Source organism: Wallemia ichthyophaga (genome assembly GCF_000400465.1).
Source record: "Wallemia ichthyophaga EXF-994 unplaced genomic scaffold scaffold23, whole genome shotgun sequence".
In the NCBI taxonomy this organism is placed as follows: Eukaryota; Fungi; Basidiomycota; class Wallemiomycetes; order Wallemiales; family Wallemiaceae; genus Wallemia; species Wallemia ichthyophaga.
Window position 1 is genome coordinate 15,067 of NW_008806296.1, and position 18,441 is coordinate 33,507.

General features: G+C 44.8%; 11 protein-coding genes across 11 annotated transcripts; 2 read left to right on the plus strand and 9 right to left on the minus strand.

Annotated features, from left to right (window-relative positions):
* Positions 1–34: 34 nt before the first annotated feature.
* J056_002623 (uncharacterized protein) lies at positions 35–1,081 on the minus strand (the record flags this gene model as incomplete). The annotated part of the gene is made up of 4 exons (XM_009271888.1): positions 35–221; positions 279–619; positions 675–839; positions 890–1,081. 4 exons carry the CDS (start codon positions 1,079–1,081, stop codon positions 35–37), a joined length of 885 nt encoding a protein of 294 aa, XP_009270163.1.
* Positions 1,082–1,285: 204 nt separating this feature from the next.
* Positions 1,286–2,125, minus strand: J056_002624 (Peroxisomal membrane protein PEX29; the record flags this gene model as incomplete). Its single annotated transcript, XM_009271889.1, has 1 exon — positions 1,286–2,125. One exon carries the CDS (start codon positions 2,123–2,125, stop codon positions 1,286–1,288), a length of 840 nt encoding a protein of 279 aa, XP_009270164.1.
* Positions 2,126–2,258: 133 nt separating this feature from the next.
* Positions 2,259–2,703, minus strand: J056_002625 (60S ribosomal protein L32; the record flags this gene model as incomplete). Its single annotated transcript, XM_009271890.1, has 2 exons — positions 2,259–2,319; positions 2,372–2,703. 2 exons carry the CDS (start codon positions 2,701–2,703, stop codon positions 2,259–2,261), a joined length of 393 nt encoding a protein of 130 aa, XP_009270165.1.
* Positions 2,704–2,951: 248 nt separating this feature from the next.
* Positions 2,952–5,833, plus strand: J056_002626 (putative glutamine--tRNA ligase; the record flags this gene model as incomplete). The annotated part of the gene is made up of 4 exons (XM_009271891.1): positions 2,952–2,956; positions 3,184–3,233; positions 3,287–4,202; positions 4,252–5,833. 4 exons carry the CDS (start codon positions 2,952–2,954, stop codon positions 5,831–5,833), a joined length of 2,553 nt encoding a protein of 850 aa, XP_009270166.1.
* A 127-nt stretch (positions 5,834–5,960) lies between these two features.
* On the minus strand, positions 5,961–7,479 carry J056_002627 (uncharacterized protein; the record flags this gene model as incomplete). Its single annotated transcript, XM_009271892.1, has 4 exons — positions 5,961–6,983; positions 7,031–7,131; positions 7,178–7,242; positions 7,292–7,479. 4 exons carry the CDS (start codon positions 7,477–7,479, stop codon positions 5,961–5,963), a joined length of 1,377 nt encoding a protein of 458 aa, XP_009270167.1.
* Positions 7,480–7,991: 512 nt separating this feature from the next.
* J056_002628 (Metacaspase-1A) lies at positions 7,992–9,354 on the minus strand (the record flags this gene model as incomplete). The annotated part of the gene is made up of 6 exons (XM_009271893.1): positions 7,992–8,950; positions 8,999–9,036; positions 9,081–9,116; positions 9,163–9,204; positions 9,257–9,274; positions 9,320–9,354. The coding sequence occupies 6 exons, from the start codon at positions 9,352–9,354 to the stop codon at positions 7,992–7,994; spliced, it is 1,128 nt and encodes a 375-aa protein (XP_009270168.1).
* Positions 9,355–9,643: 289 nt separating this feature from the next.
* J056_002629 (uncharacterized protein) lies at positions 9,644–10,473 on the minus strand (the record flags this gene model as incomplete). The annotated part of the gene is made up of 2 exons (XM_009271894.1): positions 9,644–10,371; positions 10,425–10,473. 2 exons carry the CDS (start codon positions 10,471–10,473, stop codon positions 9,644–9,646), a joined length of 777 nt encoding a protein of 258 aa, XP_009270169.1.
* Positions 10,474–10,592: 119 nt separating this feature from the next.
* J056_002630 (uncharacterized protein) lies at positions 10,593–10,949 on the minus strand (the record flags this gene model as incomplete). Its single annotated transcript, XM_009271895.1, has 4 exons — positions 10,593–10,644; positions 10,691–10,782; positions 10,829–10,864; positions 10,917–10,949. The coding sequence occupies 4 exons, from the start codon at positions 10,947–10,949 to the stop codon at positions 10,593–10,595; spliced, it is 213 nt and encodes a 70-aa protein (XP_009270170.1).
* Positions 10,950–12,232: 1,283 nt separating this feature from the next.
* J056_002631 (Serine/arginine-rich splicing factor 4) lies at positions 12,233–13,747 on the minus strand (the record flags this gene model as incomplete). Its single annotated transcript, XM_009271896.1, has 10 exons — positions 12,233–12,245; positions 12,297–12,322; positions 12,370–12,516; positions 12,563–12,659; positions 12,704–12,777; positions 12,961–13,384; positions 13,431–13,453; positions 13,500–13,538; positions 13,587–13,635; positions 13,683–13,747. 10 exons carry the CDS (start codon positions 13,745–13,747, stop codon positions 12,233–12,235), a joined length of 957 nt encoding a protein of 318 aa, XP_009270171.1.
* A 797-nt stretch (positions 13,748–14,544) lies between these two features.
* Positions 14,545–16,225, plus strand: J056_002632 (Putative invertase; the record flags this gene model as incomplete). Its single annotated transcript, XM_009271897.1, has 3 exons — positions 14,545–14,689; positions 14,740–15,138; positions 15,183–16,225. 3 exons carry the CDS (start codon positions 14,545–14,547, stop codon positions 16,223–16,225), a joined length of 1,587 nt encoding a protein of 528 aa, XP_009270172.1.
* A 189-nt stretch (positions 16,226–16,414) lies between these two features.
* Positions 16,415–18,395, minus strand: J056_002633 (uncharacterized protein; the record flags this gene model as incomplete). The annotated part of the gene is made up of 4 exons (XM_009271898.1): positions 16,415–17,225; positions 17,288–17,661; positions 17,705–18,294; positions 18,341–18,395. 4 exons carry the CDS (start codon positions 18,393–18,395, stop codon positions 16,415–16,417), a joined length of 1,830 nt encoding a protein of 609 aa, XP_009270173.1.
* Positions 18,396–18,441: the final 46 nt, after the last annotated feature.

Sequence of the window (18,441 nt, forward strand, 5' to 3'; positions counted from 1 at the left end):
TAACGTTAAATTGATTGAAGTGAAATATGCCTGCTCATCCAGACACACTGCTCTCGTCATCCTCCTCGAGCCTCACTCTATGCAGCTCGTCGCGCCTCTCGAGGAACTTCTTAGCCGCTGAGTGACCGACGAGGCAGAGGGGGAGAAGGATCCATCCAGCGACGCAGACGCCGTTTACCGCGAAAGGTTTTGGATGGCGGAGGAATAGAGCGAGGAGGACCCTAAGACGTGAGTGAGTGGTAAGTTGCAAGTTAAGCGAGTAGCAGTATGAAACGCACCACATATGCGCACCCATCCAGATATGGTCTCCTTTAATCAGCACCACTGCGCATCCAATGACGAGTGGCAGCGCGAGTGCGCAAACAGCCGCAACTTGATGCCTACCGAACCGCCACGTCGGTGTGCTGAGGTAATCGGCAGCGATAAAGACGGACTGGCTGACGTCGACGGCGAGAGTTACGACTGTCCACATACGTATAGGCAGATGCACGAATATGTAGTCAAGTGGACGTGATTTGGTGGGTGCATACTCGACGCGACATAGCTGCACATAGAGCAGGGCGAGGTTGATGGATTGAATACCCATAAGCAGAGCAGCGAGTGAGAATGAGCGGAGTATCTAAGTATTTTGGTGTTTCCTTAGCTCAATTCGGAGTAATTTGCTCACAACTCACCCAACATATCGCCCAGAGCGCATGAACAGCATGGGAGAGGACATATTGGTAGCCGAGGACATTCATAGTATGCTGCGTGGGTTCCTTCTGTGAGGCTACGAAAAGATAGCAGGTTCCTGCTTGTAGTCCGTACAGCAACATCCAGTATATACCTACCATCGATGCCTGTGAGGGAATTGAGTAAATTGCCGTGAAAACACCCCATTCATACCCACCTTGGGTGTAAGATGCGTATAGAAATCGTCATTTATGTCGCTCAGACTGGGTGATATACCGACAGCTGTAATCAGGGAAATTGCTAGCGAAGTGAATGCGCTGAGTGGTGCTATGCCTCGCAATACAAATAGCTTGCGCTGCGTGCGTGATTCGTTATAAGTATGTTCAGTGGCGCTGCTGTAGCTCTCCATTTGGTGGATGTGGTTAAAGAGTGTGATTGTTGTGAGTGAGTTATGTGGTCTTCGCAGGCTTTCAAAGGACTTTCAAAGCGTATCGTGATATATTCCTCTGCAATCTTCCAAGCCTACGTATGACGTCACTAAGAGAAAACTTTCACGTTCACATATAGGGGTAACAACAATACAAACTAGTGATACAAAGTAGCAGTAAACGTATTAAAGATATTCCTTTACCAGGGGATGATTGAGTGCTAGTACTAGATAACCACCTAGAGCGAATATCAGGCGTGCTGGGAGTATTGGAAGGAGAATCAAAGTGGCTAACAGCGATACAACTGTATACTTGAGAATACCGTTGCTCTGCTCAATATCGCTCCAATTAAGCTTGCGATAGATGGGCATGACATAATCAATGCCATCATTTGTCGTTCCCATTAGATTCTGTATCGATTGAAGGTTGAGGTAGTAGTCAGGGCTAGATGAGTCAGGGAGCTGTGGTTCAGGGGGTGGTTGAGTGGGTTGAGTGGGAGAAGCGGGAAAAGTCGGAGACGTGGGAGACGTGGGTGAACTAGGTGCTGATGGGTGCTTTGCGGGTGCGTCATCATTATCAACCACTTTTATGTCCTCTTTAGGAAATCTAACAGAGTGATTGTATAAAATGACGCAAATAAGTGAAAATTGAGGTAGAATAAGGACAAGAGCAGGGTGGAGACAGAGAACAGTCCAAAGGAGGACAACGAGAATGGTAATTGAAGTAGATTTCCACAAGATAACGCCCTCCACGGCGTCTAAAATGGCAAACAAAGGACCAGTATTCTGAACAAAGTTACGAAAGTTGAGACTCATAGTTTGTAGATTAAGTGGATGCTTGTGGGTTGTTGTGTTTGGTGGTGGCTGCGTGAATGAAACTGAGTTCAGGAGCGAGGAAGTCAAGAAGTTTGCCAGGTATGAATTCGCTTTAGATGATTTGTTATCAGATGATTGATTATCAAATCCATCAGAATATTCATTTATTCTCCTTGCGTTTGAAGGCAAGTGGATATCATCACAAGACATGACCGTGGTGGATTAAGAGAGGAGAAGAAGCCTAAGAATATCTACTATTCACACTAGATACACAAGGTACACCAAGTAAACAAAGTATAGGACAACGAGTACTCATTCATGGGATAAAATTTGTTTCTACAGTTTACTCCTCTGAACGAAGACGTGCAGCTGCGTTTGTGACCTTGACGTTGAGTGCCTTGGCGCTGTTTGAAACGTTAGTATGCCTTAAAAAATATCCCCAAACAACAAACCCACCGAGCTAAAATTTCGACACGCTTCTTTGAGGAGACGTTGTGAGCAATCTCAGCGGTGAACTTGCTTGTGTGCATAAGCAAAAGATCAACGTCCTTTACGTTGTTCACAACCACAGTTTTTAAGCCATTTGGACGGAGGTGACGGGTGACCTTGTTTGAACCGAATCCAATCTTTGGCATGGTTGGCTGACCCTTGAATCTTCTTCTCATAGCGTTATCGATACCCTTTGGTCTTCTCCATGATGGAGCAACTCTATGGAAGCGATCAGACTGGAATCTATTGAAAGAGCCCTTTGTCTTCTTGACAATCTTTGGCTTAATTTGGCTGACCATTTTGCCCTGTTGATGTGTGTTAGTGCTGTATACCTTCTTCTCCGTATTTCCCACCCTTCGTTGTCGCTGGGAGTGGAAGAGGCGCTCTTCTCAAATTTGGGTGTCCGCTCTGAGCAATTTTTTCAATCGTCCATCAAAATTATCTGGGTATAGTGGGTGTTCATGCGTGTATCTTAATTGGCTGTTGTCTCTGCATTTCTTTCCTCTTCAAAATTTTCAACCTTCTCTTGAAATTCAAACCACCCGCAATGATGTCCTAATGACTCAATTGACTAGCCACTGTTCATGAAAACGTTTCACTAGTCTTCGTGCGGTTTCACGAGCTTTTTCTGTGCTCACGGCGTATCTGGCTTATCCGTATCAGCACACATTTTGCAATTGTTATTTGTACACGATGAGTGACTAATGCTGCTCCACTGAATACATAAACAATATTTAATTGTTTATATTAATAATTTTTGGTAACTATAATCTCATCAGACAGCACTTTGAATCAAGTCATTCATCTGCTCATCTGCTTATTATAAAAAGTGAGATTACCACGAGATAAACGCTATATTCGGATTTCTGACATCTTGTTTAGTGGTCGACGACTCACTCATCTCTCAATTTGAGTCATTTGGCCTGTCACCTGCCAAATCAACGGAATACGCCAAATCAAAGTATTCAACAGTGTTATTGGATAATCTACACCAATTGAACCTAATTGAAACTCATTTGGATGAAAAATTGGCAACTCTCATCACATCCACAATCACAACAAACAAAGCGTACAACTCTCTCAGCCGCGATAAGAAGCTTTACTTGATTGATAAGATTAGAATTTCTCACTTAAAGGAGTCTAATCAGGTTAACGAGGCTGTCGACTATCTCACCCGCAACGACTCTATCAATGAAACTGATTTCAACGCTCACACTGGCGTTGGCGTTGTTGTCCCAAAGCATCTCATCGAGCAGATCGCTCAAAAGTCGTTAGATCCTGCCTCTGCTACCCTCCCTAACCCTTGGTCCACTCACGGTCTTCTCATCAAATCCTTAAAACAAAACAGTCAATTGAAATGGTCTAATCCTCTCGAATTGAAGGGCGTCGTCGATTCCTTGTACACCTCCACATACGGCACCAGAGATGAATGCAACAAGCGCCAAAAGGACGCAGCTAAAAACACCCAAAAGACCCCCAACAAACCGTCTCAACCTGTCTCAGAACCCTCTTCAAACATTTTTGAACAGGGTTTCCTCGGCGCTCTCCATAAACCAGGCGAAAACCCTCAAGTAAAGCCTGAGTTACGCGAGCAGCACTTGAAGGCTACAGGTGGTAAAGTTATCACTCGTTTCCCTCCAGAACCTAACGGTTTCTTACACATCGGTCACTCTAAAGCTATCACCATCAACTTTGGCTACGCTGATCACTTTAATGGCCACACTTACCTCCGCTACGACGACACAAACCCTGAAGCCGAAGAGCAAGTCTACTTTGAGTCCATCTTGGAGACTGTCAGGTGGGTCAGCAGTGTGTTTTGCTTCCTCTCACTAAAACAAAACATCCAGATGGCTAGGCTTTGAGCCATGGAAAATCACCTACTCGAGTGACTACTTCCCAAAGCTGTATGAGCTTGCAATTGAGCTCATCAAACGTGGTAAGGCGTATGTCGACCATTCGACGGGTGAGCAAATGCAACAGCAACGTGGCGGTGAAGAGCGTGGTCCCCGTGTGCCTTCCCCATGGCGTGAGCGTCCTATTAGCGAATCGCTAGACGCTTTCGAGCAAATGCGTCTCGGTGTGTTCCAACCAGGCGAAGCTACACTGCGCATGAAGCAGGATTACACGGATGGTAATCCGCAGATGTGGGATCTAGTTGCATACCGTGTACTCAAAGCGCCTCATCACCGCACCGCCGATGCGTGGAAGATTTATCCTACGTACGATTTCACTCACTGTCTTGTCGATTCGTTCGAACAAATCAGTCACTCGCTCTGTACAACTGAGTTCGTTCTCAGCAGGGTATCGTATGAGTGGCTCTGTGATGCGCTCGAGGTGTACAAACCTCGCCAGAGTGAGTACGGGAGGCTGAACATGCAGGGCACGGTCATGTCCAAGCGCAAGATAATGAAGTTGGTCAAAGATGGTCATGTCAGAGGATGGGATGATGCTCGTCTCTACACCCTCATTGGACTCAGACGTCGTGGTGTACCGCCATCCGCCATACTATCTTTCGTCAAGTCGCTCGGCGTCTCTACTGCTGTTTCGTCCATCCAGACAAGCAGGTTCGAGCAGAGTGTTCGCTCCGATCTCGAATCAAAAGCGCCGCGTCTGATGGCTGTTGTCGATCCACTAAAACTCGTCATCGACAATGTAGACGAGGATTACTACTTGCAAGTGAAAAAACCATTCCATCCGAAAATATCCTCCTTCGGTGACGCTGCTATCCCCTTCACTAAGCATGTGTATATGGACAGGAGTGATTTCAGGGTAGATGCCGACGCCAACTACTTCCGTATGGCGCCTGGACGCGTAGTGGGGCTAATGAACGCGCCTTATCCTGTCAAATGCACTTCGTGGCGTGAGGAGAATGGCAGAGTGACTGAAGTGCATGCCGAGTTGCTCACACCACGCGATGGCGAGAAAGTACCTAAACCCAAGGCTTATATTCAGTGGGTCGCTCAGCACGCGCCCTCTCACTCGCCAGTGCGCGTCGACGAACTGCGTATCTTCAACCAGCTATTCAAGAGCGATAATCCTGCAGCAGCACCCGATTTGGTTGCTGATCTTAACCCACACTCTGAGGAGATTGTCCGTGGCGCTCTCGTCGATATCAGTATCTACCAACTAGCTAAGAATGAACTCAACCATGCTCGTAAATACGCTCAAGATAGAACTGCTACTGCTAAAAAAGACGTTCAGGATAGAGAAATGAGCGCAGAGGAGAAACGCTCTCCTACGCCTAAACTCACCCCTGATCAACTCATCGGTATGGAGTGCGTTCGCTTCCAGGCTCTCAGAGCTGGTTTCTTTGCACTTGATAAAGACACTGTATTGAATGCGGCAAATGAAGGCACTGATATTGCTCCACACACCAATGACCGCATCGTCCTTAACAGAATCGTTTCACTCAAGGCTGCAACATCCTAAACACTTTTTTTAAACACCAACACCCACACATCTATAAAGAACAAAAGTATATTTATTCATCTAATAACATTACTACTTTACTTTATTAAGATTGGTCTACCTTGATAAACCTAAAACCAAAACCCGCTTACTTGTTCAACATCTTCTTGAGGTGTGCAGTAGAGAAGGACTTTGGACGCTCGAGTGGCATACCCAAAGCTCTATCCCAGATGAGTTGAGAAGCAACACCAAGTGCTCTAGAAACACCGAAAAGAACTGTGTAAAAGTTCTGTTGGGTGAATCCGTAGTGAGTAAGGAGCACACCAGAGTGTGCATCGACATTTGGCCATGGGTTCTTAGCTTTACCAGCCTCGAGGAGAACACCTGGAACGATGTTGTAAATTTGGTCAACAAGCTTAAAGTTCTTGTCGCCTTGGAGATGCTTCAATGCAAATTCTCTTTGTGCTTGGTAACGTGGGTCAGTCTTTCTAAGGACAGCGTGACCGTAACCTGGTACAACTTGACCACCCTTGAGAGTAGACCAGACGTATTCCTTAACCTTCTCATCAGAAGCATCCTCACCGATTTGTGACTTCATCTTGAGGATCCATGAGAGAACTTCTTGGTTTGCGAGACCGTGGAGTGGACCAGCGAGACCGTTCAATGCAGCTGAGTATGAAAGGAATGGATCGCTCAATGCTGAGCCAACCAAGTGACCAGTGTGTGCTGAAACATTACCACCTTCGTGATCAGAGTGGATAGTCAAGTAGAGACGCATCAACTCAACGAATTGGTCGTTGTTGCCGTATCCGAGGAGGGTAGCAAGGTTCTGAGAGTAGTCCTTCTTCAAGTCAATTTGTGCGTGCTTGCCTTCACCGTACACGTTTTGGTAGATACGGCCAGCGATAGTTGGGAGCTTGGCGATCAAGTCCATAGAGTCCTCGAAGGTGGTGTCCCAGTATTCCTTCTTATTGACACCTTGAGCGTATGCCTTAGCGAAGGCAGAGTCGTGGTTCAAAGCGGTCACTGCGAGTGAGAATTGTGACATTGGGTGGAGTGACTTTGGACATCTGTCGATAAGTTCTTCGATAAACTTTGGAATTTGAGCTCTAGCTGCCCAGTCTTCTGAGAGAGCGTTGACTTGCTCTTGGGTTGGGACTTCACCGGTGACCTGGCAAGTGAGTGAGATTGAATTTCTCTAAAGCACTCTTAACTCACAAGCAAGTGGAATAAAGCTTCTGGTAATGGCTCGTTTCCACCTGGTGCCTTTGGAAGTTGTTCTTGACAGTCTGGGATTGTCAAGCCGCGGAATCTGATACCTGGGAGAGTGTAAGGATGGATAATGAGCGTGTACGTCATACGAACCCTCTTCAGCATCCAAAACGGATGGTTCCCAAACGAGAGCTTTGATACCGCGCATACCACCGTACCTAAAGACATATTAGAACGTATTCGTAGCGCTTCAAATGCTTTTCTTACATTTGGTCGATTGTGTTGTCACCGAATGAGTGCTTCTTCTCCTCTGCAAGAGCCTTGACCTCTAAAGCTTCCTTTTGGCGCTCTGGGATCAATTCTTGTACTCTTTGCTTAAGAGTGGTCAAACCACGGGCTTGCAAGCCCAATCTTTGGTTCAATTGTACATTTCTCGTTGCAAGACGGAAACTCATGATGGTTTTGGTGAGAGATTGCGATTTCATTCGTCGACGAAAAAAGTACGTGTGATAAACATTTGTACGAGATGTTTGCAGATTTATACAGCAATAAGGCTATTAGAATGCGCCATTCGACACTCTGCACTACTCCCACACTGAAAATATGCATTACATCAAGCAATACACTCTTCGGGATACTCTTCCACCTCACGGAGTAAGTTACAGCTCTGTCCAGCTCCCAATTTATCCTCCTCATCGTCAAATGCTTATCACCGATTTTCTCCATTCTATAGCTTGGTGCCTGAACGCACGTAACTTTCCGCAATCTTGAGCAAGAATAGCCGGTTACCGTGTTTATGTGATTTGAGTTAAAGTGCTATAGATATATTTCAGTGTCTCCCTCTGCGTTTAGTTTGCTTTGTTTGCTTGTTTTGTTTGCTAGTACACGCACGCACACGCACACGCACACCAACTAATGAAATGCAATAAATAAATTTCTTATAAGCAAACACAAACTTTGATCTCTCTCAAACAACAAATTTCAAGTTGAGATCAATTGGATGAGCTGAGCTGAGTTGAGGCAGCTGCTGGTAGCGGCTAATCTCATCACGTATAGCGTTGAGGAGATCGAGGTATGATAGATTTGAGTATTTGGAGACCACTGAACAGAAGGCGTGGGACATTGCACCACCATTCATGTTACCAAAGCTGGTATCGGCTGATGTCTGATTATCTTTGCATCCTGAAAGGGAGATTACATCTGCAGGATGCGTCTTCTGCATACTAAGCTTCTGCGCCTTGTTGCCCCTGATGGCACTCTTGCCCAGGCCGAAGAGTGTCTTCACTGCACTACCTGTATTGCCCCTCATATAGCTCATACCAGCATTAAGTAGATTGGTGCCTGCGCCCTCCAAGCCATTTTGTTCCTTAACGGAGCCTTTAGTTGAATAGAGATAGGGCAGATCTAAAGCCGTAGCACTGTGACAAGAGTCGAAAATTGCTGTAAGTCGGACACCAGGCTGAAGAGGGCGTACCATACGATCGTAAAGTTCATCGTCAATAATCTGGCCGGCCATCTTGTAGTCCACAGGCAGGATTGTTTCATCGTACCCATCTGCCTCGTCGCCTACCCTATCCTTAGCCTGGCCACCATGCCCCGAGTAATGCCAGAAAAGACTGTCATTTGGTTGGGCGTTGCTGACGAGCCAGCCAATAGCTCGCGTTATATTCGCGCGGGTGGGATGAGACATTGGATTACGCTGATCGTCTGTCAAAATAACCATATCCTCTGGCTTGTATCCCCGATGTAAAAGGAAGCGCTGCATGTTCTGTACGTCGTTGATGCAGCCTCGCAGTTCCGACTTTGTGTTGAAGTAATTGATACCGATCAACAATGCCTTACGTTTCCCGGTAGCTTGCGAGTACCTGAATTCTACGTTACCACCTCCAGGCGTGGATACGTGCTGCATGCCGGACGGAGGCTGGGCTGATTAATCTTAGTCTTTTCTGTTACATCAAAACTCTCGATACGCACGAGGACCATGAAAGCCATGAGCAGGATGTGGTCGTGGGCTGTATGAGATTAGTTGAGCCTTGATTAATACAGTCATGCTAACCTTGGATATCCATGCGGTGGTGGAAGTGGTGGACCTCTGAGGAGAGTGAGTAAGGAGTAGGCGACGCGTACGTGTACCGCACCCTCCATAATTTCCTGGTGGTGGCGGTCTGTGGAAACCGTAACTTTGAATATTGCATCAGATAACCAACCAATTGTTATCGCGATTCTACTCACGGAGGTATAGCCGGTGGACTGGATGAATGTGAGCGGGACCGTTGAAATACACGGGTTACTCACGGATGGCTGTTTTGGTATTGCTGGCCAGGGTACATTTCTTGAAAGTCACTGTTAAAGAAGAAACTTCGTAAATGCCAAGCTGTGCCCAGCTATTTACGAACAGCTATTTTCGGAAGTAAATACGATCATGTGCCAGCTGTCATTTACTCAATTCAGCAGATTCATTGCGCGCTAGCCTGGCACACGAACCTAGCACCCAAATACCTGGCGCTGAGATCAACTTAACACAATCAGCAAGCTTCATCCTCAGAATGAAATGAATTAAAGTAATTAAATGCTTATATACTTCTAGTTATCCCTTGCTTATCATAATCTAACCTCTACCTACTTACGTCCGCCCTTCTTTCCCTTTTTGGCCTTCTTACCAGCTTCATCACCACTCGTTTCTTCAGCTGAGGAAGCACTCTTATTCTTACGCTGCTTCAGCTTTGCGAGCTCTGGCATCCAATCGTTGTCGCCTTCTTTGACATCCTCAACGTTGACTGGGCGTATTGGTGCTGAGATGTTCTCCTTGGCCTTGCTCTTCCTCTTTTTCTCAGCTGGAGAGAGAGGGTTGATGTAGGTCTCGTAGACAAATTTAGCCGCCAAATAAGCTATTCCAGCCAACAAGGCGTAAATAGACAACATTTCAAGATCGAATGTCTGCTTAGGCTCGACGACTGTGAGCACGCCATCGAAAGCGTCGAGCAAATGACTGATGCCCTCGTTGTCGCTTACTGTGAGACTAACTTCGAGCTTCAAATCACCAGTCTTGAACTCGGAAGGGAAGTTGTAGGCGTATGGCGTTGTATTAGAGTCACCTTGGATAGTTTTACCGATATTTGAGACTTTAGGAGCATCTTTGACCTTCTTGTCATTCTTGACGTTCTTAAATACTCCAGAAATGCTTTGTAAAGTGTAATTGGCTGATTCTGCGTTTATAGAGTTTATAAGCAGCGTGTTGGTCTCTCCATTGATAACGATATTCCCATCGATTGCCAATCCATTGATTGCATTTATTATATTTGACTTTACCTCTATCTGTGGTGCTTTCACTGAGCTGGTCACAGATGCTGGGAAGGGCGAGAAGCGTGAGATTGCGCAGGAAGTACAGTGATACACTCACCGATAGCAACACCAGCCGCGCTAAGCAGAGAAAGCAGCGATATTTTCATTTTAATTCTTTGGTGGGACCGGGCCGTCTAATTCAACAATGAAGAAGTCTCATTAATTTGGTGTGATAAAACGATACGAAAATTATATGAAAATTACTTGAAAATTGCTTGGAATCTGCTTAGAAATCAATATGCCATTCTGGTGTTGCTGGGCGCACTACTATCTCTGGTCTGGATGCCGCGTTAGCTTCCTCAGTGTGCATAACAACCAACTCACTTGTATTTGGGGTCAGATTCAAGGAGACGCAGCGCATACCACCTATGAGCAAGTACATTTCCTAGAAGGAGTAGCGGCAAGAACGCAAAGATCTATTCCATCTGTTAGCCCGCGTTTTACTTCTTGATGTGGTCTTACTATTCCACGAATATTACGTTCATCATCCCATTCTTTCTGGCATTCTCCATAGATGTCAGCTTGATACTCTTGTGTATCAAGAACTCACTGCCGCGTAACTCCTCGTCAACACTAACATCATCTTGATATTCTTGCATGCAACGAGTTATTATCCCATCCTAAACCTTCTATAAACCTTGCTGCAACCTTTATATTTTAACGTACGTGGTATTCAGCTACTATCAGCAAGTCCGTATATACGGTAGCGAGTAGAGTGAAAGCGGTATATCTATGAATGCGTTGCGAATGCCACAACGCTAATCGGCCACCCTGTACATCTGTAAGACGTGAAAGCCTAATTATACCATCAAACTCACAAACCATGAGTACATAAATGCGAACACTTCAAATATGATTACGACCAGGTAGCAGATACTGAGTACTGTTGCATAATATGTCAAGTCCTCTGAGTATCCTATATACAGATGTCTTTTTTCTAAACACATTCGCGTACTTGCTTGAGCATAAACGATGATCATGCACTTTGCAATTATGCATATAATTGGGTACATTGTTTCTCCCATAGTATCAGTGGAGGGGTATCTCCCTGGATAATGCGCTGCGTAAGGCACCTTGTAGAGGGATTCGTATAAGTAGTTGAAGATTTTGTTCATTGATGTTGTGTTAAGAGGTGCTTTCTGCTCAAATTCAACCAACTATGCTGTCCTTTGGCATGGACGCTAGCAAAGTGTTTCTCGATTCGCAATTTACTGCATCATTTATTGGAATGTGGCTATTTTCCTAATCAGGCTTGATTTCATTATTGAGCTAATGCTGAATCACATTCCTGACTAAGTTTGCAACAATTGTGCTTCACGGTGCAGAAAATAGTTCTGGATTGCACAAGCTTGGAGATCGACTGGAAGCTATTGTTGATTGACTCTGCGATATGAGCTTGATAAGTGAGTAATCGAGTCCGAGTATGGTAAATGCATACTAAAGTAAAAGTATGAATCCTGCTTCTCTCTTTTAAAATGATTCTAACCTTACTCAAGATTGAGACTGTAAGCTAATGTCACGTACATACAAAGATGCAGATTTTCAGATCCTGAAAGCAGAGTGTGTTCTTTTTGACAAATATTAACAGATCAAACTCAATTTTATCGTTCCTATGTATTTGGTTTCTGCTCGCAAAAAAAAAAGACTGCCGATATCTAGAACTTCAGTGACTCTGTAGTATATTAAAGCTGAGTATACCCATCGTCAATCACCCATCAAGATCAAAAGCCAAGAATATCCGTCAGCTGCTGCTCAAATGCAAAACACAACAAACAATCTAAAACATTACCTGGTTACCTTCAAGACAACAATAAATTGAATAATTAAAGAACAAAATATTTCTGGGCGATTAGCACATTACATAGTCTAGTATCTGTCACTTTAAAGATCAAATGAGCAAATACACGTTCTATAGTTCGTTCATACTTACTCATCGGCTGGAGGTGGAGGTGATCTCTGAAAATTATGTGAGTCGCTTTAATTATATTAAGCTAAATACCCACCTCACGCTCATAACGATCAAAGCCAGCATCCTCACGTCTTGGTGGAGGTGGTCTTGAATCGTAGTCATCGTAGCGTGATGATCTTCTTGGTGGTGAACGCTCTCTAGCGCCTCCCCATCCGCCGCCAGAGGCAGGAGGTTCAGCAGCCTGCAGTGCTGTGAGATGGCGATTCTTTTCAACAATCCGGACTTACATCAGCTACGACTTGAACTGGGACACCCTTAAGTTCAGTGTTGTCGAGCTTGGCAACAGCATCTTCAGCATCGTACTTGGAAGCAAACTCAATGACACTGGAGCTTTTCAGCAATTGAAACGTTACAGCGCTAAGACCTACCCTTGTCCTGGAATACTACGGTCAACGTCTGCACGAGTGACTGCACCACCGTCACGACCGAAGTCCTTGAGATCCTATACCAAGCGAAACCGCCAATTTAGCCAAAATCCTCACGAAAGCTACACACGCGAAAAAAAGGAATAGCACTTTGTGAACGCCACGACAACGACCTAAATCGAGCCTGCTCCAATCCAAGGAAAGTCACCAAGTACCACATCCCATCCCTATTTTCACGCGATAGCAAATAAAAGACGAACCTGCCAGCTAGTTTCCTCAGAAATACCTTGGACAAAGACCTTGAAGCCAGTGTTTGGTCTAGGACCGCGCTTTTCACGAGGTGGGCCGTAGTCGTCCCTTGGGTAACGATCGTAGCGATCACCACCGCCGTATCTGTCGCCACCGTATCTGTCACCGCCATATCTGTCACCGCCATATCTATCACCACCGTATCTGTCACCGCCGCCGTATCTGTCGTAGTCACGGCCACCTCTGTCCGAATATCTGTCGTATCTATCATAGCGATCATAGTGATCGTAGCGGTCGTACCTATCATAGCGGTCGCCGCGATCACGATAATCTCTTGGAGGTGGTGGGCCGCCGAAGCGGTCATCACGGTCACGTCTTTGCTCTTTTGCAAAGTCGATGACAAGGCGTTCACCCATGAAGTCACGGCCTCTGTAGCTGTTTAAGTGCTTAGATGAGCTCAATGACTGCAGGGTGTACCTACGAGTCAATGACGTCTTCGGCGTCCTAAATCGGTCAATTAAAGCCACGAGCAATGTGCAATCGCACTCACTCTGAGACTCTCGAATTCGACAAAGCCGAATCCCTTGTGCTGAAGATGATTTGAGCAATTGTGCATTTCCAGAGGAATTCTACGCACAGAGATGATACGAATGTCGACTAAAGGACGTGGGCTAAAGAACTGTTCACTGAGCGTTGATTGAGATAAGAAAAGAGAATATTGAACACAACCCACAGATCTTCCTTTTGGCAATCTGGGTTTAATCCACCGAGATAAAGACGTTTCGTTGGTGCTGCCATAGTGTTGGTAGTTGTGAAGGAAGCGGCGAAAGTGGAATTCGGTGGGAAAAGTTGAATGAACATTAATTTATTTGTGAACACAATCTGCGTGGCATAAATATAGATTGCTCACAGCTACACTGGCTCTTTTCCCCTCTATTCACGTGCTCGCAGATACTTTCGGAATCTTAAAGTCGAAGCGAGCTGCTTCTGTGATGGAATGATAATGAAGCGAGCATTCACATAGCAGCGCTTGTTCACGCTTGTAGTATCTGAGTGTCCAGTGTGTCTACCTGAAGAGGCCTGCTCATGCGACTCAATGCAGCCGCTAGTATTGAGCTTGAGGCTTGAAGCTTAGAGGAGCATCATAGGTATACTGATGCCGGTGGCGTCATTCATCAATCACGTGAAGGTGTCAAATTCTTTACAGAGATATTTGCGCTTCTTGTATGACTGGATCTATCAACGTAAAGCACTTGAGTACAAAGCAGAACTATCAGCTAAATATGCACTTTCGGTTACACCACATGACTAGGGCATCGGAGTTCCAATGAACGTTTGAACCCTGAGCCGAGGTACGCAGGATATCAAACTGAACTCCGAGGAATAGGGAATCCAGATCGGCTTTTTACCAATGGTAATACTAGGCCTTATCTATCTACCACAACAACTATCCCTGATTAGATTGATTTTGAAGAGCTTAATTTATGACGTTCGAAGATATTGGTTCCTCGAGGGGACGGAGCGTCAGCAGACTAATTGAGCAATATAAATGAGCACATTTACTTCTTGGCATCCCACTTCGAAGAACTTTTGCCATGAAAATCCCGTACTCTACACTAACATCAGCATCAATGCTAGCAAGCAGGGCAGCAGACTTACAGTGTCTAGGTAGCTCTACTGGTATGCCACTATCTCCGGGAACTTATAGTGAGCCATTGAGACCTCAAGTCCACTACACTCGTGCGCACATCTGTCTGACTTTTGTGATACACAGTAACAACTCACTACAGCATCTGAGAACTTCTCTAACGACCCCAATGGCTTAATCTACGCTAACAATCTTTACCACATCTACCACCAGTGGAATGCCAAGGCTAATTTGCCAGGGTATCAGAACTGGGGCCACGCTACGAGTGAGGACTTGGTACATTGGACCCTGCATCCAGCTGCTATCACGCCTGATAGCGAAGATGGACCATTTATTTTCTCAGGAAGCGCTATCATAGACTTTGATAATGATTCCGGTATTTTTAATGATACCACTGCATCAGATAACAGATTGCTTGCCTTCTATACCAGCGCTAGTGATGATAAGCAAACGCAAAATATTGCGTACTCAACGGATGGAGGTTATTCATATACAAAACGACCAGAGCCAGTCATCGACATTGACAACAGCCAGTTCAGAGGTTTGTCTGGCGTAATTCTAAAACATGCCACTAACACCTCCAAGATCCCAAAGTTTTCTGGTACGAGCCAGACTCGAAATGGGTGATGATCGTGTCATTAGCTTCGCAGCACGAAATGATCATTTACGACTCAAACAACTTATTGGACTGGACTGAGACATCTCGTTTCGGCAATGTCGGTCAACTGGGCTATCAATATGAATGTCCTGATCTATTTCCGCTTAAAATCGAAGGCAGTGACGAAGAAAAATGGGTATTGATCACATCTGTTAACCCAGGCGCAATCAATGGCGGTGGTTCGGCCACCAGCTACTTTATCGGTGATTTCGACGGTAAAAAGTTCACACCAGTGGATCTAGCAGTGCACGAAATGGACTTTGGGTACGATAATTACGCGGGAGTCACTTTCAACAATATCCCTGATGGACGTAGATTGTGGTTGGGCTGGTCTAGCAACTGGCTTTACGCTGCAGAAGTCCCCACTGCGCCGTGGAGATCATCGCTGTCACTCGTACACGAGTTGTCTCTCGCTAGAGTCAACCTCACCGATCAGGAGGAGTCGCTTATGCTGAGACATAAGCCGGTTGACTTATCAACCCTCATCACCGACACTGTCAAGGAGACTAGCACATCAACGAACTCAGATTCTGTAGAATTTCCAACTGATGGCGCGGTAGACTTTACTGCTCATTTGTCTTTTAACTCTTTAAATTCTAACTCTTCATCAAAATCTGCATCGAGGATCACTATAGAATCTGAAGATGCTCAGAACTCAATTGAAATTGGTTTGCAGTTCTCTGATCACATCGCATACATCAATAGAGCTAACTCTGGATGGTCTAATGCTATATTCGAAAGTGTTTCAGCGACTTCTATCCATATTCCAGACGATCAAAAAGTCAGTTTGAGAGCCATTGTTGACCACTCACAGTTGGAGCTATTTATACAAGATGGTATACATCTAGGATCGATGGTTTTCTTTTTTGAGGATGGTCGTGTTCCTGCGCGCCTTCACTACTCAAACGATAAAGGTGTCCAAACAGATTACTTCCGTCTCGATGCTTTGAAGAGCATTTGGCAATGCTAATGCAGCTGCAAAAATATGTATATAGAATGTAATCATGGATTGAAAATTTGCGATAAAAATTATACGCATAATAAAACAAACTGTTAATAAAAGCAGAAATAGTCCCAATGACGTAGTAATATAGCTAATCTGAAAAAAATTCAGTTGGTGAAAGCTGCGAGAAATTCTTCACTTACCCAAGCATTAAACTCAAACAAACTTGCTAAAGGTTCGTTTATAATTATTCTTAGCCCTCTTCATCTGCCTGTATGTCTTGTCATTGAAATGTGAGTATCCACCACTGATTGTGCTCTCCCATTGCTCAGACGTCTGACGAGCTCGCTTGTTTAAAGAACTGTGGTCTCGCTTTGACCCTCTTAACAGTCTATTTGCATTTCTTGATGCGCGCATCATTATTCCGCGGCTAACGCTACTAATTTGCTGAAATGTTTGCATGAATTGTTCACCGATATCTTGACTCTGTTTTTGAATGAATGACGGCGCATATCTCATTAGGTTTTCGTAAAGCTCTTGTACATTCTCGTAGCCAATTTCAGCTACTATCCATGTGAGTTCCAGTATCGTTTCAGCTATCGCAACAACTTGACGTATGTGATCGCCAACATAATACAGCGACATGAAGTACGCGTTATTCAGAACATTTCCAGTCATCTTCATCCAGTCTTCATTATTGAACGAGTCTTTCTCTGAAGCATCTGTACTTCTCAGTTGATCTTTGACCAGAGTCATAGAGGGTATGCGAGCGACAACATCAAACACCTGATTAAAGACAGAAACTTCTGTTGTAGTCTTGGCCTGGTCTATCGTCTTGTAATTATTGACGGAGGGCTTTGGTCTAAGGCTGAGTGACGGCTTATAGGAGCAAGGTGCGGAGCTGATCGCAGGCTTGATAGCAGTAGGCTGATTCGCTCCAGACAGCCAATTCAAATCGTAGTTGCCCTCAGAAGCTAACCTATAGGTGTTGAAAGCCAACATTGACGTGAGCACTAATCCTAAGATGCTGCATGTACTGATAGCAAGAAAAGCTGTTAGTAGTTCAACAAGAAAGAGGGCTATATTTACTATTTAAATGACCAAAAAAGATAATCAAGAGAATTTGCAATTGCTGAAACCTTTGGTTTCACTTTGACAGCATCCTCACCCTTCTCCCTTGAGACAGGTTCTACGGCTCTGGCAGTAGAAGTGTCAGCAAAAGCACCCCGATTTTCAATACCTTCATAGATTCTCTTCATCTTTTGTGAAGCTGTGTGGTCAGTCAACTCTTTAAGCGTAATTTTGTTCTCGTCGACGCCAGAGTCCACGGCAGTTGAGTCGAAAATAACAATTTGAAGCTTTGATCGCAATTTTAAAACATCAGCAAAGACATCAATACCTTCATTGGCGGGAATAACGATGATGGTAGGCAAATTTTCAAGTAAAATTTTGAAAATTTCATCCTATGGCGGGTGAGTTTGGGTGTATCATAGCAGCAAGGCATACTTGAGCAAATGAGCCACTAATGTTGATGTATTGATAATGCAGATGGAAGTAGTTGCTTTCAAGACGCCACTCTTGCTCGCTAACAGGAAAGCAGCAGTCAGGGTTATTCGCATTGACAATATGGTTAGTCGAATCGCCCTCAGTGACGAATCCAGGTCTTGTATCAAATAAGCATTTAATGAAAGCCTTCTTCATGACGTCCGAAAACTGTTGCAGATCGTTGGATTGAGTGAGTACGATGACTTTGGCTGTGAGAGTACCTGAGCAGTCTGTAACAGTACGAGAGGAAGAGCTGAGTGATTCTGGAGACTGTTTAGATTCTACGGGCGTGGATTTGTAAGACGTTTTGAGAGATTCGTGTTTTGGGTTAGAGTCACTGTGATTGCTGCGATTTGTGCTTGCAGTAGAATCAGCATCAGACATGCAATCATCAGTTGCTTGTGAGGCGTTTGAATGGCTTTCTAAAGCGCTCTCAAAGTGAGATTTGTCGAGTGGATCTGGGAATGAGAGTGATAAGTCGTCATCCTCGGATGAAGGTGGTGCGACGTCTAGCCAGTCAGTTGAAGTCGTTAGATCGCTCATACGTAAATCTGTAGTGTATTTAGCGAGTGTTTTTAATATGCATTCAGCACTCACTGTTCCCCTGTTGATTGATACAGGTGAGAACCAGGAATGATGAAATGTGGGCCATATCGGTAAAAAAAGAGCAAAATCATATAATCATCCTGATAAACTAC